Raw genomic sequence first — 13,185 nt, 5'->3', positions numbered from 1 at the left:
GCAAAAAGGACCTGAGTTAGACCCAAGACAGAACTTACCTTAGCTCATCGAGGGGACAAGGGTGAAATGGGCAAGGGAATTCTCGAGGCAGTAGGAGACTACAGTGTGCCCTGTACCCTCCTCACAACCTCCAGGGGAGGACTCCTGCTCAAACAATAGTTCTTGAGCACCTGCCACCAGCCAGGCACAGTTTCGGCACTGGGAATATAGCAGGGAGCCAGAATGCCTTGGTCCCTGCCCTCACAGAGCTCAGTAGCCAGCAGGAAAGCCAGATGAATCTAGCTCTCTGACTCTCATCCCCTCCTCCTCCTCCTCCAGGAAGCCCTCCTGAGTCTCTGGCTCTCCTACAGTGATGGTACCACAGCCCCACTCTCCCTCTACAGTCCTCGGGACTATGGGCTGCTAGTGAGCAGTCTGGATGAGCGGGTGGCAACTGTGACCCAGGACCGGGCCTTCCCGCTGGTGATGGCCGAGGCAGAGGGGGCAGGAGAGCTGATCCGTGCTGAGCTCACCATCTCTGAGAGCTGCCAGAAAACCAAACGCAAGAGTGTTCTGGCTACGACCCCTGTGGGCCTGCGGGTACACTTTGGGCGGGAGGAGGAGGACCCCACCTATGACTACCCGGGCCCAAGCCAGCCGGGGCCCGGTGGGGGCGAGGACGAGGCGCGAGGAGCTGGCCCACCAGGCACAGCCGTGCCCCCACCCAAGGCCCCAGGCCCAGGCACTGCCAGCCCAGCCATGCTGCCTACAGAAGATTTCCTGCCACTGCCCACGGGCTTCCTGCAGATGCCCCGGGGGCTGACAGACCTGGAGATTGGCATGTACGCACTGCTGGGCGTCTTCTGCCTCGCTATTCTTGTCTTCCTCATCAACTGCATCGTCTTCGTGCTGCGTTATCGGCACAAGCGCATCCCGCCAGAGGGCCAGACCAGCATGGACCACTCTCACCATTGGGTGTTCCTGGGCAACGGGCAGCCTCTGCGGGTGCAGGGGGAGCTGTCTCCGCCTGCTGGCAACCCACTGGAGACCGTGCCCGCCTGCTGCCACGGCGACCACCACAGCAGCGGCAGCTCGCAGACCAGTGTCCAGAGCCAGGTACATGGGCGGGGTGACGGCTCCTCTGGCGGCTCAGCCCGGGACCAGGCTGAGGATCCAGCCAGCTCGCCCACCTCCAAGCGCAAGCGGGTCAAGTTTACCACCTTCACCACGCTGCCCACGGAGGAGCTGGCCTACGACTCGGTGCCCGCCGGTGAAGAAGACGAGGAGGACGAAGAGGACCTGGGTTGGGGCTGCCGGGATGTGGCAGGCACCACACGGCCCGCTGCACCCCCAGACCTGCACAATTACATGCGCAGAATCAAAGAGATTGCATAGAGGTGTCATCGCCTGACGGGGGGCCCTGTGGGGGACACAGCCAAGACCCCTCTTCACACTGATGCGGGCAGCTGACGTGGATTTTATATGCCCTGCCCCTGCCGCTTTGCTCTGTGCAGGTGGCCACCTCCCTCATCTGGTCCTCCCTGCCACCTCACACTGTTACCTTCTTCTGCCCCGTCAGATGGAGGGCTCCTTCCTCGGGAGTTTGCTAGAAGGAAGTGATCTCAACCCTTATTCTACCTTTTCCAAACCTCCTCCCATCTTAGATAAACCTGCTGCCCCAAGAGTGAGGCACAGAGGCCGATCTTGAGGCCAGGTGGGCCCACACTACGACCCGCCCCTGCCCCCCTCGTCCCCTGTGTTCCCCCTGTGCAGGGAAGGGGGCCTCTTGTGTCACAAGCTGCACAAAAACTTTTCTCAAACCACTATTCAGGGATTTCTGTTCTGCAAGGTGAGGAGGCGGTGGCTGCCTGCCTTGCCAAGGATCTTGCTGTGGACAAAACATTTGGGAGGTAGGGGGACACTTGTAGCATCTTCCGGCTTTCAGATGCCATCCCCCAGTCCCTTCACAGGATCTGGGAGCTGACTCCAGAGGGATCTGGGGCCAAGGCAGGCACCTTCCTGAGAGCTCAGGACTTCTTCCTCTGCCCCTAAAGGCTCTGGGCAGGAACATAAAGGGGAGGAATCCTCCATCCACCCCAGACAAGCCACGGCCCAGAGCACCATGATCCCGGTGGGCCCAGGGAGGCCTGCATGCCTCCTGCCCACCCCACAGCAAGGTCAACACTACGCCTTAGCCGCCCCTCCTGCTCTGCTGACTACTCCTTTTCTCTCTGCAAGGGCAGACACCCATTCTCCCAGGAAACAGAATCTGGTGGGAGGGAAGAGAGGGCACCAGGGAATGCTGTGAAGGACCTTAGGATGGGCAAGGCAGAAGGGAGCCGGGCGCCTCCCTACCCCATCACACAGCCGCTTTTCTCTCGGGTTCTACCCACCACTGTGTCGGATTTTTCTTTAATAAATGGAGGCGACCAGATTGGAGGTGGGGGCAGCAGCTCCCAGAGAACAGACAGTACATGGTGGCTGGCTCTACGTCTCATCTTTGTGTGCGTGAGCACACACCCACCCTCCCCACTCACGTGTCCATACACGTCCACTAAATGATGTGAAATGGAAACATGCCTGAGCTCAGCTGCTCTTCCTCCTCCAACATCCAGGTCCCTTAGACCTCTGGCGCTATGGAGATGCCCACACTAGAGGATGAAGGATTTGTCGACTCAGAAATGTGCCCCTACAAAGAGGTGCTTCCTCTAGGAGTCTGCCACAATTGGCTCTGGAGGGAGGGGCTAGTCTCAGGGCCTCCGGAGAAATGCCTTGAGGGTGAGAGGGAACAGAAAAGTAAGGAGAGAGGTGAGAGAGTTTGTCGTGCACACCTGAGCTCACTTGTTTCCTTCACTGCCTTCGGCCCTCCTCTCAGAGGAAGTTCGTACCCAGCACCATCGCCACCTCTCAGGGAGGCCTCCTTTCTCCATGAACTGATGAACAGAGTCTGGTGGTCTCCATGACAGGAGCCAGGCAAGAGAGAATGAAGGCTGTTGAGTGTACCCCACCCCCCCACCCCCGCCAAGAGGGCCATGGCTGGCCCATAGCCCCTCATGGTGCACCTGACCTGTGTGTATGCACACGGCCTCCCCTGGCCCTGGGAGACCACTACCTGGCACAGGCAGCAGCCCCTGAATGGGAGCCCAGCCAGGGCTGCCTGGCCAACCTCCAGTGCCGTAGACAGGTGGCTACAGCAACCACCTTGAATAGAGGAGAGGAGAAGGCACAGCATCCAGCATCCCTTACAGAATGAACCAGGGGCAGGACGGGCTGCACTAGCACCTGCCCCAACATGCTCTTGCCAACACAGAAGGACGCCTGCCTTCCATGGTCATCTGCTTAACTATTCACAGCAGCCCTGGGAGCATTGTGAGGATTAAATGATATCAGGTATGTAAAGCTCTCTGCTTGGGGCCCAGCTGCAGACGCAACTCCTAGCTAAGAACAGCACATAGTTGTTCTCAACTAATGAAATTTCCCGCATCCAGGCTTAATTTTCAGGTAAGGTGTGGGCCTTAAAGGAAGACTAGAGATTAGCCAGCTCTGGCCAAGTTGTAGCTTAGCGGCCAGAAGAGAGCTATAGGGAAGCAGTGCCCAGGACAGAACTAGTGGGGGGCTTTGCCTGCCAGCTCTCCTGGAGTTCTCAGAACTCAACTCATATGCAAACGAGCCCTGACAGTGACCATCCAGAGGGGAGTCTCAGTCGTTTTTCATACAATACCTAGAATTGGAAAGTGTTCAACAAATATTTGCTGACTAAAGTCCAAACACAAATTATAAATGGCCTTCGCACTATTCCACATTGGGGGATTTTCTATATCCTGACACTTTGCCACCTGATCAGTGTGAAAAATCACAAGTTACAGGAAGAAATGGGTATGAGTCAAGGGAAAATGCGTATTCCAGCTTGGGGGTATGTGCATGGGAGAGGGTGCTGGTGTTAAAGTTGAAACATGGATCCATTTGTTTATTCGACACATGGAGCTTCTGCGATGTGATAAGCCCTGCCAGGGAGCATGAAAGCAAAACCATGGGCCTGTCCCTAAGGAGCCCCAGCCATGCAGGGAAGATGGACGAGTCAACTGGCCATGGTCATGTGGGATGATGGATGCTATCTGTGATAGCTTTGCCCTGGGTTGAAGGGGCATGAAGGAGATGGGGGGAGACAGTCTCAAGCTGATTTTGCTGAAGATGAGGCCAGAGACATTCCAGGAAGGGAGGATGGTGGGTGTGAAGGCCCACAGGCTGCATAGCCTGACACCCCATGCTTTCTCTTGCTCATATGTCTCTGCATTTGCTTTCCCCATACCCGAAATAGGAGTCCCTGGTGATAGGGAAACATAAATACATATATGCAAAGGTATAGAGGCCTGAGGGAGTAGGGGTGGGGTTCAGCATGGATTTGGGAGTCAGGCTCAGACCTGAGGTTCAGATTATTTCCTTCTCACTGGGTGAAGAAAGCATTGGAAGGGCAAGGGGACTAGCTAGGAAGATACTGTAGCAGAAAAGATGAGGGCCAGGGCAGCGAGAACAGAGAGCTGGGTGGGTAGCATGGTTTTCAGCTGCAGACTTTGACAACTGCATTATCCCACACGGAGGTGAAGGAGAGGAGATATGAGCTACTGCTTGATGCCGAGACCTCCTTCCCAAATGAACCTCAGAGAGCAGGCCACTCCAGGGCAGACAGTGGATGCCGTCGTAATGGTGTCTGTCAGCATCCAGGCTTTCGCAGACAGGGAAACGAGGAGCCAGAGAAGAGAGCAGTTGGCTGAAAGTCATCCAACCGACCGAGTGACAGAGCCAGAACCCCGCTCGCTTCCCTGTCCTGTAATTTGTATCCTCTTCCCTTCATACCTCCTTCTCTCTACCCCACCCTCCACCCCCCCTACCCCTCAACCCCCCCTTACCACTACTGTCCAAATGCGAGAATTCAGAAGCAATTGCTAGAAACAGCAAGTCCTGACCCTCATGTAGTTTGAGAGGGAGCAGGCCCGAAGGACCGAGGTGGGACATTAAGTTAACAGCCCCTCTGGAATGGCCCTGGCACTGAACTCCTCTTTAAAAATTTGTCTTCAACCCCGAAAACGTATTGAGGGACCTTGTAAAAAATGGTTATTGACAGAGAGCTGCTCTGGGAGCACTGGAGAACCAGGCCCATGAATCAGCTTGCTAGCAGAAAGATTTCTCAGACAGCCATGGTCAGTGAAGGTAGAGCCAGAGATGCATAGAAGCCACCTGGAGCCTGTCCCCACTCTGGTGCTCGGCTCTGTGCCCCAACCCCACACTGCCAGCTCCCCTCTCCACACCAGCCCCGGGCACACTTCCATGCCTGTCTTCAACAAATATTGACAGGTACCTCCTGTGTGCCAGGCACTGTGCCCCCTTAAGAGAAGCCTTTGGTGTGGGGGAGACATCTGGCAGCCAAATTGAAAACATGATAAATAGGCCAGAAAAGGAAACTCTCACTAGAAGGGATGAAACTTTCTAAGACAGTTTGCCAAGGACTCCTCGGGTCCAACTGTGAATTGCTGTGTGACCTTCAGCCAGTGCATCACCAGCTCTGGGCTCTCGTTTCCCCATCTGCACAAACGTGGAAGTCGCCACTACTAGGCGGTATCCACTGACTTCCCCAAAGAGGCCCCACTGTTTCAAAACCTATATTGCTAACAAACATCGAGAGAGATAAGAATCACGACTCCCATTTTATAGATGTGAAGACAGGAACACAGAGAGGGCAAGTGACTTGCCCATGGTCTCCAGCTTAGAAGTGACCTGTCAGGCAGCCACAAACCTACTCTCTTTCTGCTTTTTGTTCATCATGAAGCAACATTGGCAATTGAAGGAGAATGAGGTTAGAGAGATTTGGAGGTGGGAGAGAGATAGGGATGGGCCTCTAAAGGTTTCATGTGCTCAGTGATAAAGGCAGGCTGTGGGACCCCCATTTAAGGCTCAGACCAAGGATAGTGTTTGGGGCAGATGGAACACCGAACACTATGGCCTTTCTGCCATTGTTAGAGGAACGGTACTCCGCCCCTATCAGAAACACCATCCCTACCCATCTGAGTGTCACAACAGACAACCATCCAGTCCTCTTGGTCACCCTTTGAACAGAGAACCAGCAGAGCTTTCCTGAGCACGGTGCTGAGCTGGCTTTGTAAGAAGAGCTGGCTGCACAAGCAGAGATGCCAGTGTAGGGAGGTGGGTGTGAGCTGGCACCTGCCTTTTCGCTTGGGATACTGGCTGTCCCTTTAGCCTCTGGGGCCTGAGCAAGAGAAACTGGGAAGCTAATCCCTATGCCCACCTCTATGCCCCCAGCCCTGCCATGGTAGCGTAATGAGTGTCAATTAAATCTTTACCTTAGATCTAACAGAGGAAGTGGATTATTAAGGCACTAACATTTACTGAAAGCTCACTACAAGCTAACCACTTTAGATCCATTATTTCATTGACTCTTCACAATAACCAACTAAGGCAGGTGATCTTATACCCATTTTACAGGTGACAAAACAGGCTCAGAGAAGTTATATGACTTGTCTCATGCCGCACAGCAAATAAATAGCACAGCCAGGATGCAGACACGGGTCACATTGGCTTCCCATGCCCTTCTTGGTGGGGACTTGGAATTCAGAGAATCATTCTGGTGCAGTGGCAAGAGCACCAGGCTGGGAGTCCAGGTGCTTGGTGGGAGTTCTCACTCTGCCATTGATTGGTCATGTGGCCACAAGCCTGGCACCACACGTGTCTGGAAGAAGCCAGGACCATCAACAAATTCCAACCGCCAGATGGTCCCTCTACTGCCTTCGGTCTTGATGGTTCTTGGGTCTTAAGCTGTGAAGCCCTGGGCACCATCCAGCCCTGCCAGTTCACACCTCCCACCTACTATCCCTCTTAAAGAGATTGCTATTGTGGGGCAGGAGGCAGGGGTAACAGCTTCAGTGGTTCTCGGCTGTCCTCCAGGCTTTGCCATCTCTGCCATTCTTTACTTGATGCTGCCACTGGCAGCTGCTCCCGGGGATCTCGGATTCTCCATGTTATGGGGTTGGGGGAGCATAATGAAGGAGCTAAGGGGGAAGTGGGAGAGGTGAGTACCCCTGTATGTGCCAGCAGAGCAGCAATGAGTCTCGGGGCTAAGACAGAACTTGAAAGTTCAAGTTGTCCATCCCCCGCCCTCAGGGAGCTCCTAGTCCGATGGAGGAGGAAGAGGCCCTGACCTACAGTGGCTCCAAGTCTGAGGAGAAGAACAATCCACCTTCCCATGAGAAGTACCCAGTCTGATGGGGGGCCTAACCCTGAATAAATGACATCATGCATTCAGAGGAACATACAAACAGGTGCAGATACGCGAACGGTAATCTGTGGAGGCCCTTAGCACACAGAGCGGAAGAAATAAAGTGAACGTGAAGCCAGGCAGTTAATCCAGAAAGGCAGTCTGGAGCGGGGTTGTAGGTTGCATTGTGAGGAGGGATTCGGGAGGGTCTACCAGATGGCTGGAAAGTCAGAAACAACTACTTGAGGATTAGGAGATGGGATGGATTTATCCTATTCAGAGGGATTGAGCGGTACAGGGGCCTGGCTGAGAGGACTGTGTACAAGGAGGAGAAGGAAGTGACCCTCAGGTGACCCTGGACTGCTGCTGTCTAGGTATGGGACAGGCCCAGGAGAGGGGCCCAATCATTCTCACTTCTCAGGGAGGAAAAAGAGCCTGGCGTATAGGGAGGAGGCCTGGGTCAAGGCCAAGGGGCTTGGCTTCCAGTGTCCTGGGCATCTCCACTTGCACTGTGACCTGGCATGAGTCTCTGCCCTCTTCTGTGGTGTTATCTGAGGACATTCCCCAGACTGACCCCCTGTGTCCCAGTCAGGAGCCTAGCCATGACCCTTCTGCAGTGCAGGTCCCAGCAAATGAGTCACGGTACCTGACAACCCCTTCCTGGTAGCTGAGCAGGGCTGGAGCACAGGATGGGCCTCAACTTTTTGTGGAGTTCCCAGCCGCCTGAGCAAGCAGCTGTAGGACCTCCTGAGAAGCCAGGCCAGCAGGGCTTGAGCAGAGCTTGAGCCCTCGTTCTGCCTCTTTAGGGGCTGGCAGTATCCTTTCAACCTTGATCTTCTGCAATTCCAGAATGACTTTCTTTTTCCTCTATTATGAAAGTTCCTGATAGGCTTTCCTGCAATTCATAGACAGGGGCACTGGGGCTGCATCCTGTAGCTTCTCCCACAAGGAGGGGTCCTGCAGTTAGGAGAGTTGACAGGAAGCAAAAGGAAAGTGAGCAGGGCCCTGGCAGTGGACTTCTGTGTCCATCTGTAGCACAGCTCGGCAGCCTAGCCTTTGCCTTAAAAGTGGACTCCACTTGCAGATCCTACCCTGACCTGTCAGGAAAGAAGGCAGGTGGGGGGTCGCAGGTGGTAGGAGGTGGTAAGTGAAGGGTCCCTCTTGCCTCCCCTCTTTATTTACTCTACCTCCGCTCGGGCACATGTACTCTACCCCTCCGAGAGACAGAAACAGCAGAGTCTACCCCTCCTCTGGTGGACAATTCATCAGCACAGATGGGAACTGGGACACTGTTAGGGCCTCTTTCATCACCCACACTTGTCCACAGTGTCCTCCTTTCAAAGTCTGTCTCCCAGTACCCGACCCCGACCCGGCTCAGTTCCAGGTTCTAGATCCTCTGTAGGATGGCTATCTATCCAGGGATCCAGGGAAGTGGGGGCGCCCAGAGGAGGGCTGGTCTGTGGTTAGCCCACTGGGCAGGGACCATAGCCCCTGGGGTGGGAAGAGAGGCAGGAAGCAAAGAACCCTACAGCAGCTGCAGCAACACCAGGAAATCTCCAGAGATGCTAGGGCCACAGGGTGACCTTTCACCCCAGCAAACCCTGTTCCAGGAACAGACACAACAAAGCTCCAGACACATCCAGTGATTAAAGTGCTGCCTTTGTCAGACACGGAGGAACAGGGCTCTTGTGGGTGACAGGGCAAGCAGAGCGCACATGCAGACATTTCCGGCATACGCACAGAGCACACATCGTTAAAGGCACGCTCTGAGCAGCCCTACTTATTCATGCTTGCAGGCATGCACGAACGGACATATGTCCCTCCTACACGTGCACACATACACACACATACACATACACACACACACACACAGTGCATGTGCACATATACTCCCTACATGCACACATGTACACACACACGCATGCACATAAGCATTTGGAGCCCTACAGCTCCAGTGCTGTGATAACCAGGGGTAGCTAATGCTCGACCACATTATGGGGCAGGGCCCTCACAGCCTGTCTACGTCACCAGTAAGGAAGGCAGAGGTCGCAAGGGTGGTGGCCAGGTCCAGAGTCGTGAGTGAAGGATAGGTGGGCCTAATGGGGAGGGGCTAAATAAAGACAGGCAACGTGGGTCTCTTCAGAGGGGGTCAGCTGCCTATCTGTGTAAATCACCTTCAGGGGTGGTTGACTGGATAGGAGCTTATTGGAGAGTGGGGTCAGGAGAATATTTTTATTGGAGAGTGGGGTCAGGAGAATATTTACTCCAGACTTAAAACAATAAATAAGTAGTCTCATAGCACTCAGAAGAATGCCCATTTACATGCAAGCCATCACTGAGTTAATTACAAAGATTCTTATCTGTTCATTAAAGCAGACTGGAGGATCCTCTATTTGGAAACACTTTGCAGTTAAAGGGACTATGTTATTAACTCTAATGAAATGATTTATTTTGGGCCCAAGCCTGGTGAGGTAGAACCTGGGGCCAGAAGCCCTCATTCTGGGAGTGTGCCCTGGTTCTTGGGCTGATATTCTTTGCATGGAAGCCAAGATTTCTGGGAAGAAAGGGACAGAGATCCTGGAGAGCTTATTAAAAGCTCTCCTATGGATGGAGAGAGCCCCGGCTGAGGTTGGCTGGAAGGAAAGGGCACTTCAGGTGATGTGGGCTCAATCTGGCCTAGCCACAGAAGGCAGCAGAATTTATTTCTCCCTGAGCTCAGTTCCCTGTCTATGAAATGGGGATAAAATAGCACCTACCTCATAGGGTTCTTGTGAGGATTAAATGAGTTATCGCATGTGAATAACTGAAAATGCCCGGCACCCAACTCACCCTAGCCAGCATTTATTTTTTTCCAAGGAAAGATGAATTTTCTAAAATGAGGAATGTGGAGATCTGGTCTGATTCTCCATTTGCTACTCCAAGTTTTTTTTTTTCCTTTTCTCTTTTTCTTTTTCTTTCTTTCTATTTATATATTTGTTTGTTTGTTTGTTGTCTTGGTGTTTAGATGCAGGACTTCCCTCTTAGATGAAGTCATCTCTCTTGGGTACTTGAACAATTTTGAGGAGAGATTGGTAGTCCCCCAAAGAAAGATATTGACGTTTTGCTAATTTGGAGAGGTTCACGTTTGACAACCCCACAGAGATCTGATTCCAAGCTCATGTCATATACCTGCATTTAAGACATTCTTCAAGACAGACCCTTAACTGATATTCCTTGGAATTATCCTAAAATTGGAAGGCCTGAATGGAATCTTTGTCTGTGTTGGGTGGGGAGAGGCACAGTGAATTGATCTTGGTCCAGGTGACATCATAGAGGATAGAAATGCTTCGAGAGGAGAGACCCCTGGGGCTGAGGCCAGGGACACTCAGCTCACAGAAGCAGGCCCTCAGCTAAGGTAGGCCAGGGAGCAATTTGCCAGGCCACATAGAGCCCAGTACCCACTCCTCAAACTGGCTCAGAGCTCAAAGGACAACTGTGGCCTGCCAGCATTCAGCAGACAGAGATGTGTATCTGCAGGAGAGAGATAAGGCCCAGCCTAACAGCAGAGAGCAGATCTCCCGCTGGCCTTTCTCTAGGCTCTGTTCACAGGCTGGTGAGGACAGAGCTGGCTGGCCAGCTGCCACCACTCCCCACTCCATCCTCCCATTCCGCTTCTCTTCGAAGCCTCTCAGTCCCCCTGATAGGGCTGTGCTCTGGGATAGTGGCGCTCCAGGCACACCAGCCTGGGCCCCTCTGGATGGATGAGGGTGTGCGAGGAGTAAGATGCCCACGGTAAGAGCTGGGACACTCCAAGATCCTCTAGTGTCTTTTTTTTGGCATAGTCTCCCTTTCCAGGGCCAGACACAGCCCAGCAGGGGCCTGCCTCATCCACAAATGCTCTCCTTAGGATGCGCCTCCTGGCTGGGATGTGCAGCCCTAGTCTGGAGGGTGTCCACCCATACGTCCATGGAGATGCTCAGACTTTGGGCCAGGCCACCAGATCCCCAACGCATGTCTAGGAAACTGCCTTCTGTTTGTAGCTACGTCCCATGACCCAGACAACTCATCTCTGAAGAATCGCTCCATGACCTTAGGCCAGTGGGAAAAGCAGTGATCCCACCTGTGCTCAGCTGTCACCTCCTCAGAGAGGCCTTCTGTGATGCCCTCCACCCAAAATAGCAACCCTCAGTCACTCTCTGCCCCCCTAGCTGGCCTCTGTGTTCACAGCACTACCACCACCGGGCCCTGTCTGTCTGTACCCCCCACCAGAGTGAAGTCTCCATGACGACCATTGTATTCAACACTGTCTCTCTCACATCTGGAGCAGGGCCTGGCCCATGGCGGGGACTTCATGAATATTTGAAATGAATGAGACCCACACTCAGTTGGCTGTGGTGTGAGCAGAGTCAGAGCCGCTGCCTTTTCCCACTGACACAGAGGGAGACAGTGTAGTGAGGCTCTCCATCGGGGTGGTGTCCACCATCAGGAAGCAATTCCCTTGCAAGATAGAAAAGGAACCCAACATAGAACAGACTCTAGGGGTCCTCACAGCCTCTAGTCCAGCATCCCAGCTTCACCTGCGGGGCAGCTTCACCATGGGATGACCCTAGCTACAGGAGGTGTATGGCGTGTGCCCACCACCATCAACAGGATCCTAATGGGGGTCGGCCATGGCAAGGGTGGGGTGCACAGAGTGGGGAAGGGAAGGCATGGTCAAGGGGATGTGAGCAATGTTTGGGGTCTGAATTCAAGCCTGAGAGCAGGGCTTCTCAGCTGGCAGTTTGTAGAGGACTCCAGGGAGTCCTGACCCCCTGAAACAGGATACAAACTGAAATGTGTGCATGCACACTTGCATGCCTGTTTTTCTAGATTTCATTAGATTTCAAAGCAGCCCTGACTCTAACAAGCGTAAGAATTTGAGTTAGGGTATAGGAGAGAGTTTAAGTCATCACTTCAGAAAGTGCTCACCCCTCCTTCACCCTCCAGGGTCCCAGTGGAACCCCCTCTCTAAGTCACACCTGAAGGAGGCTCACATCAGCAGTCAGTGAGGCCACTCATCTCAGCAGGGAGTAGAAGTAACAATCAGAATAAAATAAGACCAAATCTCCGGCTCCAACTAGCCCTTAGTGCAGTCCCAGGCTAAAGGGATATGAGTTGGAGAGTGATTCTATTTGGGGTACTCCGTACTCTAGGTCTCTCTGCTGAAAAAAGGAGCCTAAGAGACAGCCCTAGCTGGTCCCCAGCTGACACAGTGGGCAACTCCCACATTTCTTGGTCTCCACGCCGCCCCCCTCCCCCCCCACTAGGTTGGCAGGGCAGGAGCTACGCTCAAAGACCAGGGTGGAAGAACCTGCCCTGAATCCTTCAGGCTCACCTCTACCTGTGTCTCTGTCTCCTGTAAAAAGAGACTCAGCTTTCTTACCCAGGTGTGGGGGTGTGAGGAAGAACTCCAATGTTTAAATCGATAGAAAAAACATTAGGAAGGTCAAAACTTTCTTCTGGAAACAGCACAAGGAGAAATGCTGGTAAGGGAGGAAACCCAGACTCCAGCAAAGACCCAGAGGCAAGAGAGGACTTGGAAAATTTTGGAAACTCACAAGGGCTTCTCCCACTGAGCTCAGCGAGCAAGCTGAGAAGGCTAGCAAGGCCGCCCTAGGATTTGGAGTGGGCCCTAAGGCCAGAGAGCACCAGTAGAGATGTAGAGTGGCCCAAGATTAGGTTTTAGAAAGATGGCTATGAGGAGGAAGGACGAAGAGAGACTGGGACCTGGTGAGAGAGAGAGAGAGAGAGAGAGAGCTATGCTAGGAGCTAACTGAGTCAGGAATGGAAATGCTTTCCCGAGCAGCTCTCCCAGGGTTCCCAAATTCCTCCTTTCAGTTATTTATTCCTCTATAAGATTCCCTAAGGTCCAGGCCCCCAAGAGTCTCTGTGCCCTGGGAGGGTCACATCATCCAGTAAGA

The 13,185-nt window shown here is 53.4% G+C and overlaps 1 protein-coding gene across 1 annotated transcript in view; it reads left to right on the top strand.

The window, feature by feature from the left end:
- Positions 1–2,452, top strand: part of TMEM132E (transmembrane protein 132E) — a 53,813-nt gene extending 51,361 nt beyond the window's left edge. Inside the window, exon 9 of the mRNA XM_039885982.1 lies at positions 319–2,452. Within this exon, the coding sequence (XP_039741916.1) occupies positions 319–1,374 (1,056 nt within the window). The 3' untranslated portion in view covers positions 1,375–2,452. The remainder of the gene's footprint in view (positions 1–318) is intronic.
- The last annotated feature ends 10,733 nt before the right edge of the window (positions 2,453–13,185 follow it).

Source organism: Pteropus medius, unplaced genomic scaffold (assembly GCF_902729225.1).
Source record: "Pteropus medius unplaced genomic scaffold, Ma_sr-lr_union100, whole genome shotgun sequence".
NCBI lineage: Eukaryota > Metazoa > Chordata > Mammalia > Chiroptera > Pteropodidae > Pteropus > Pteropus medius.
This window is presented reverse-complemented; position numbering and strand designations above follow the sequence as displayed.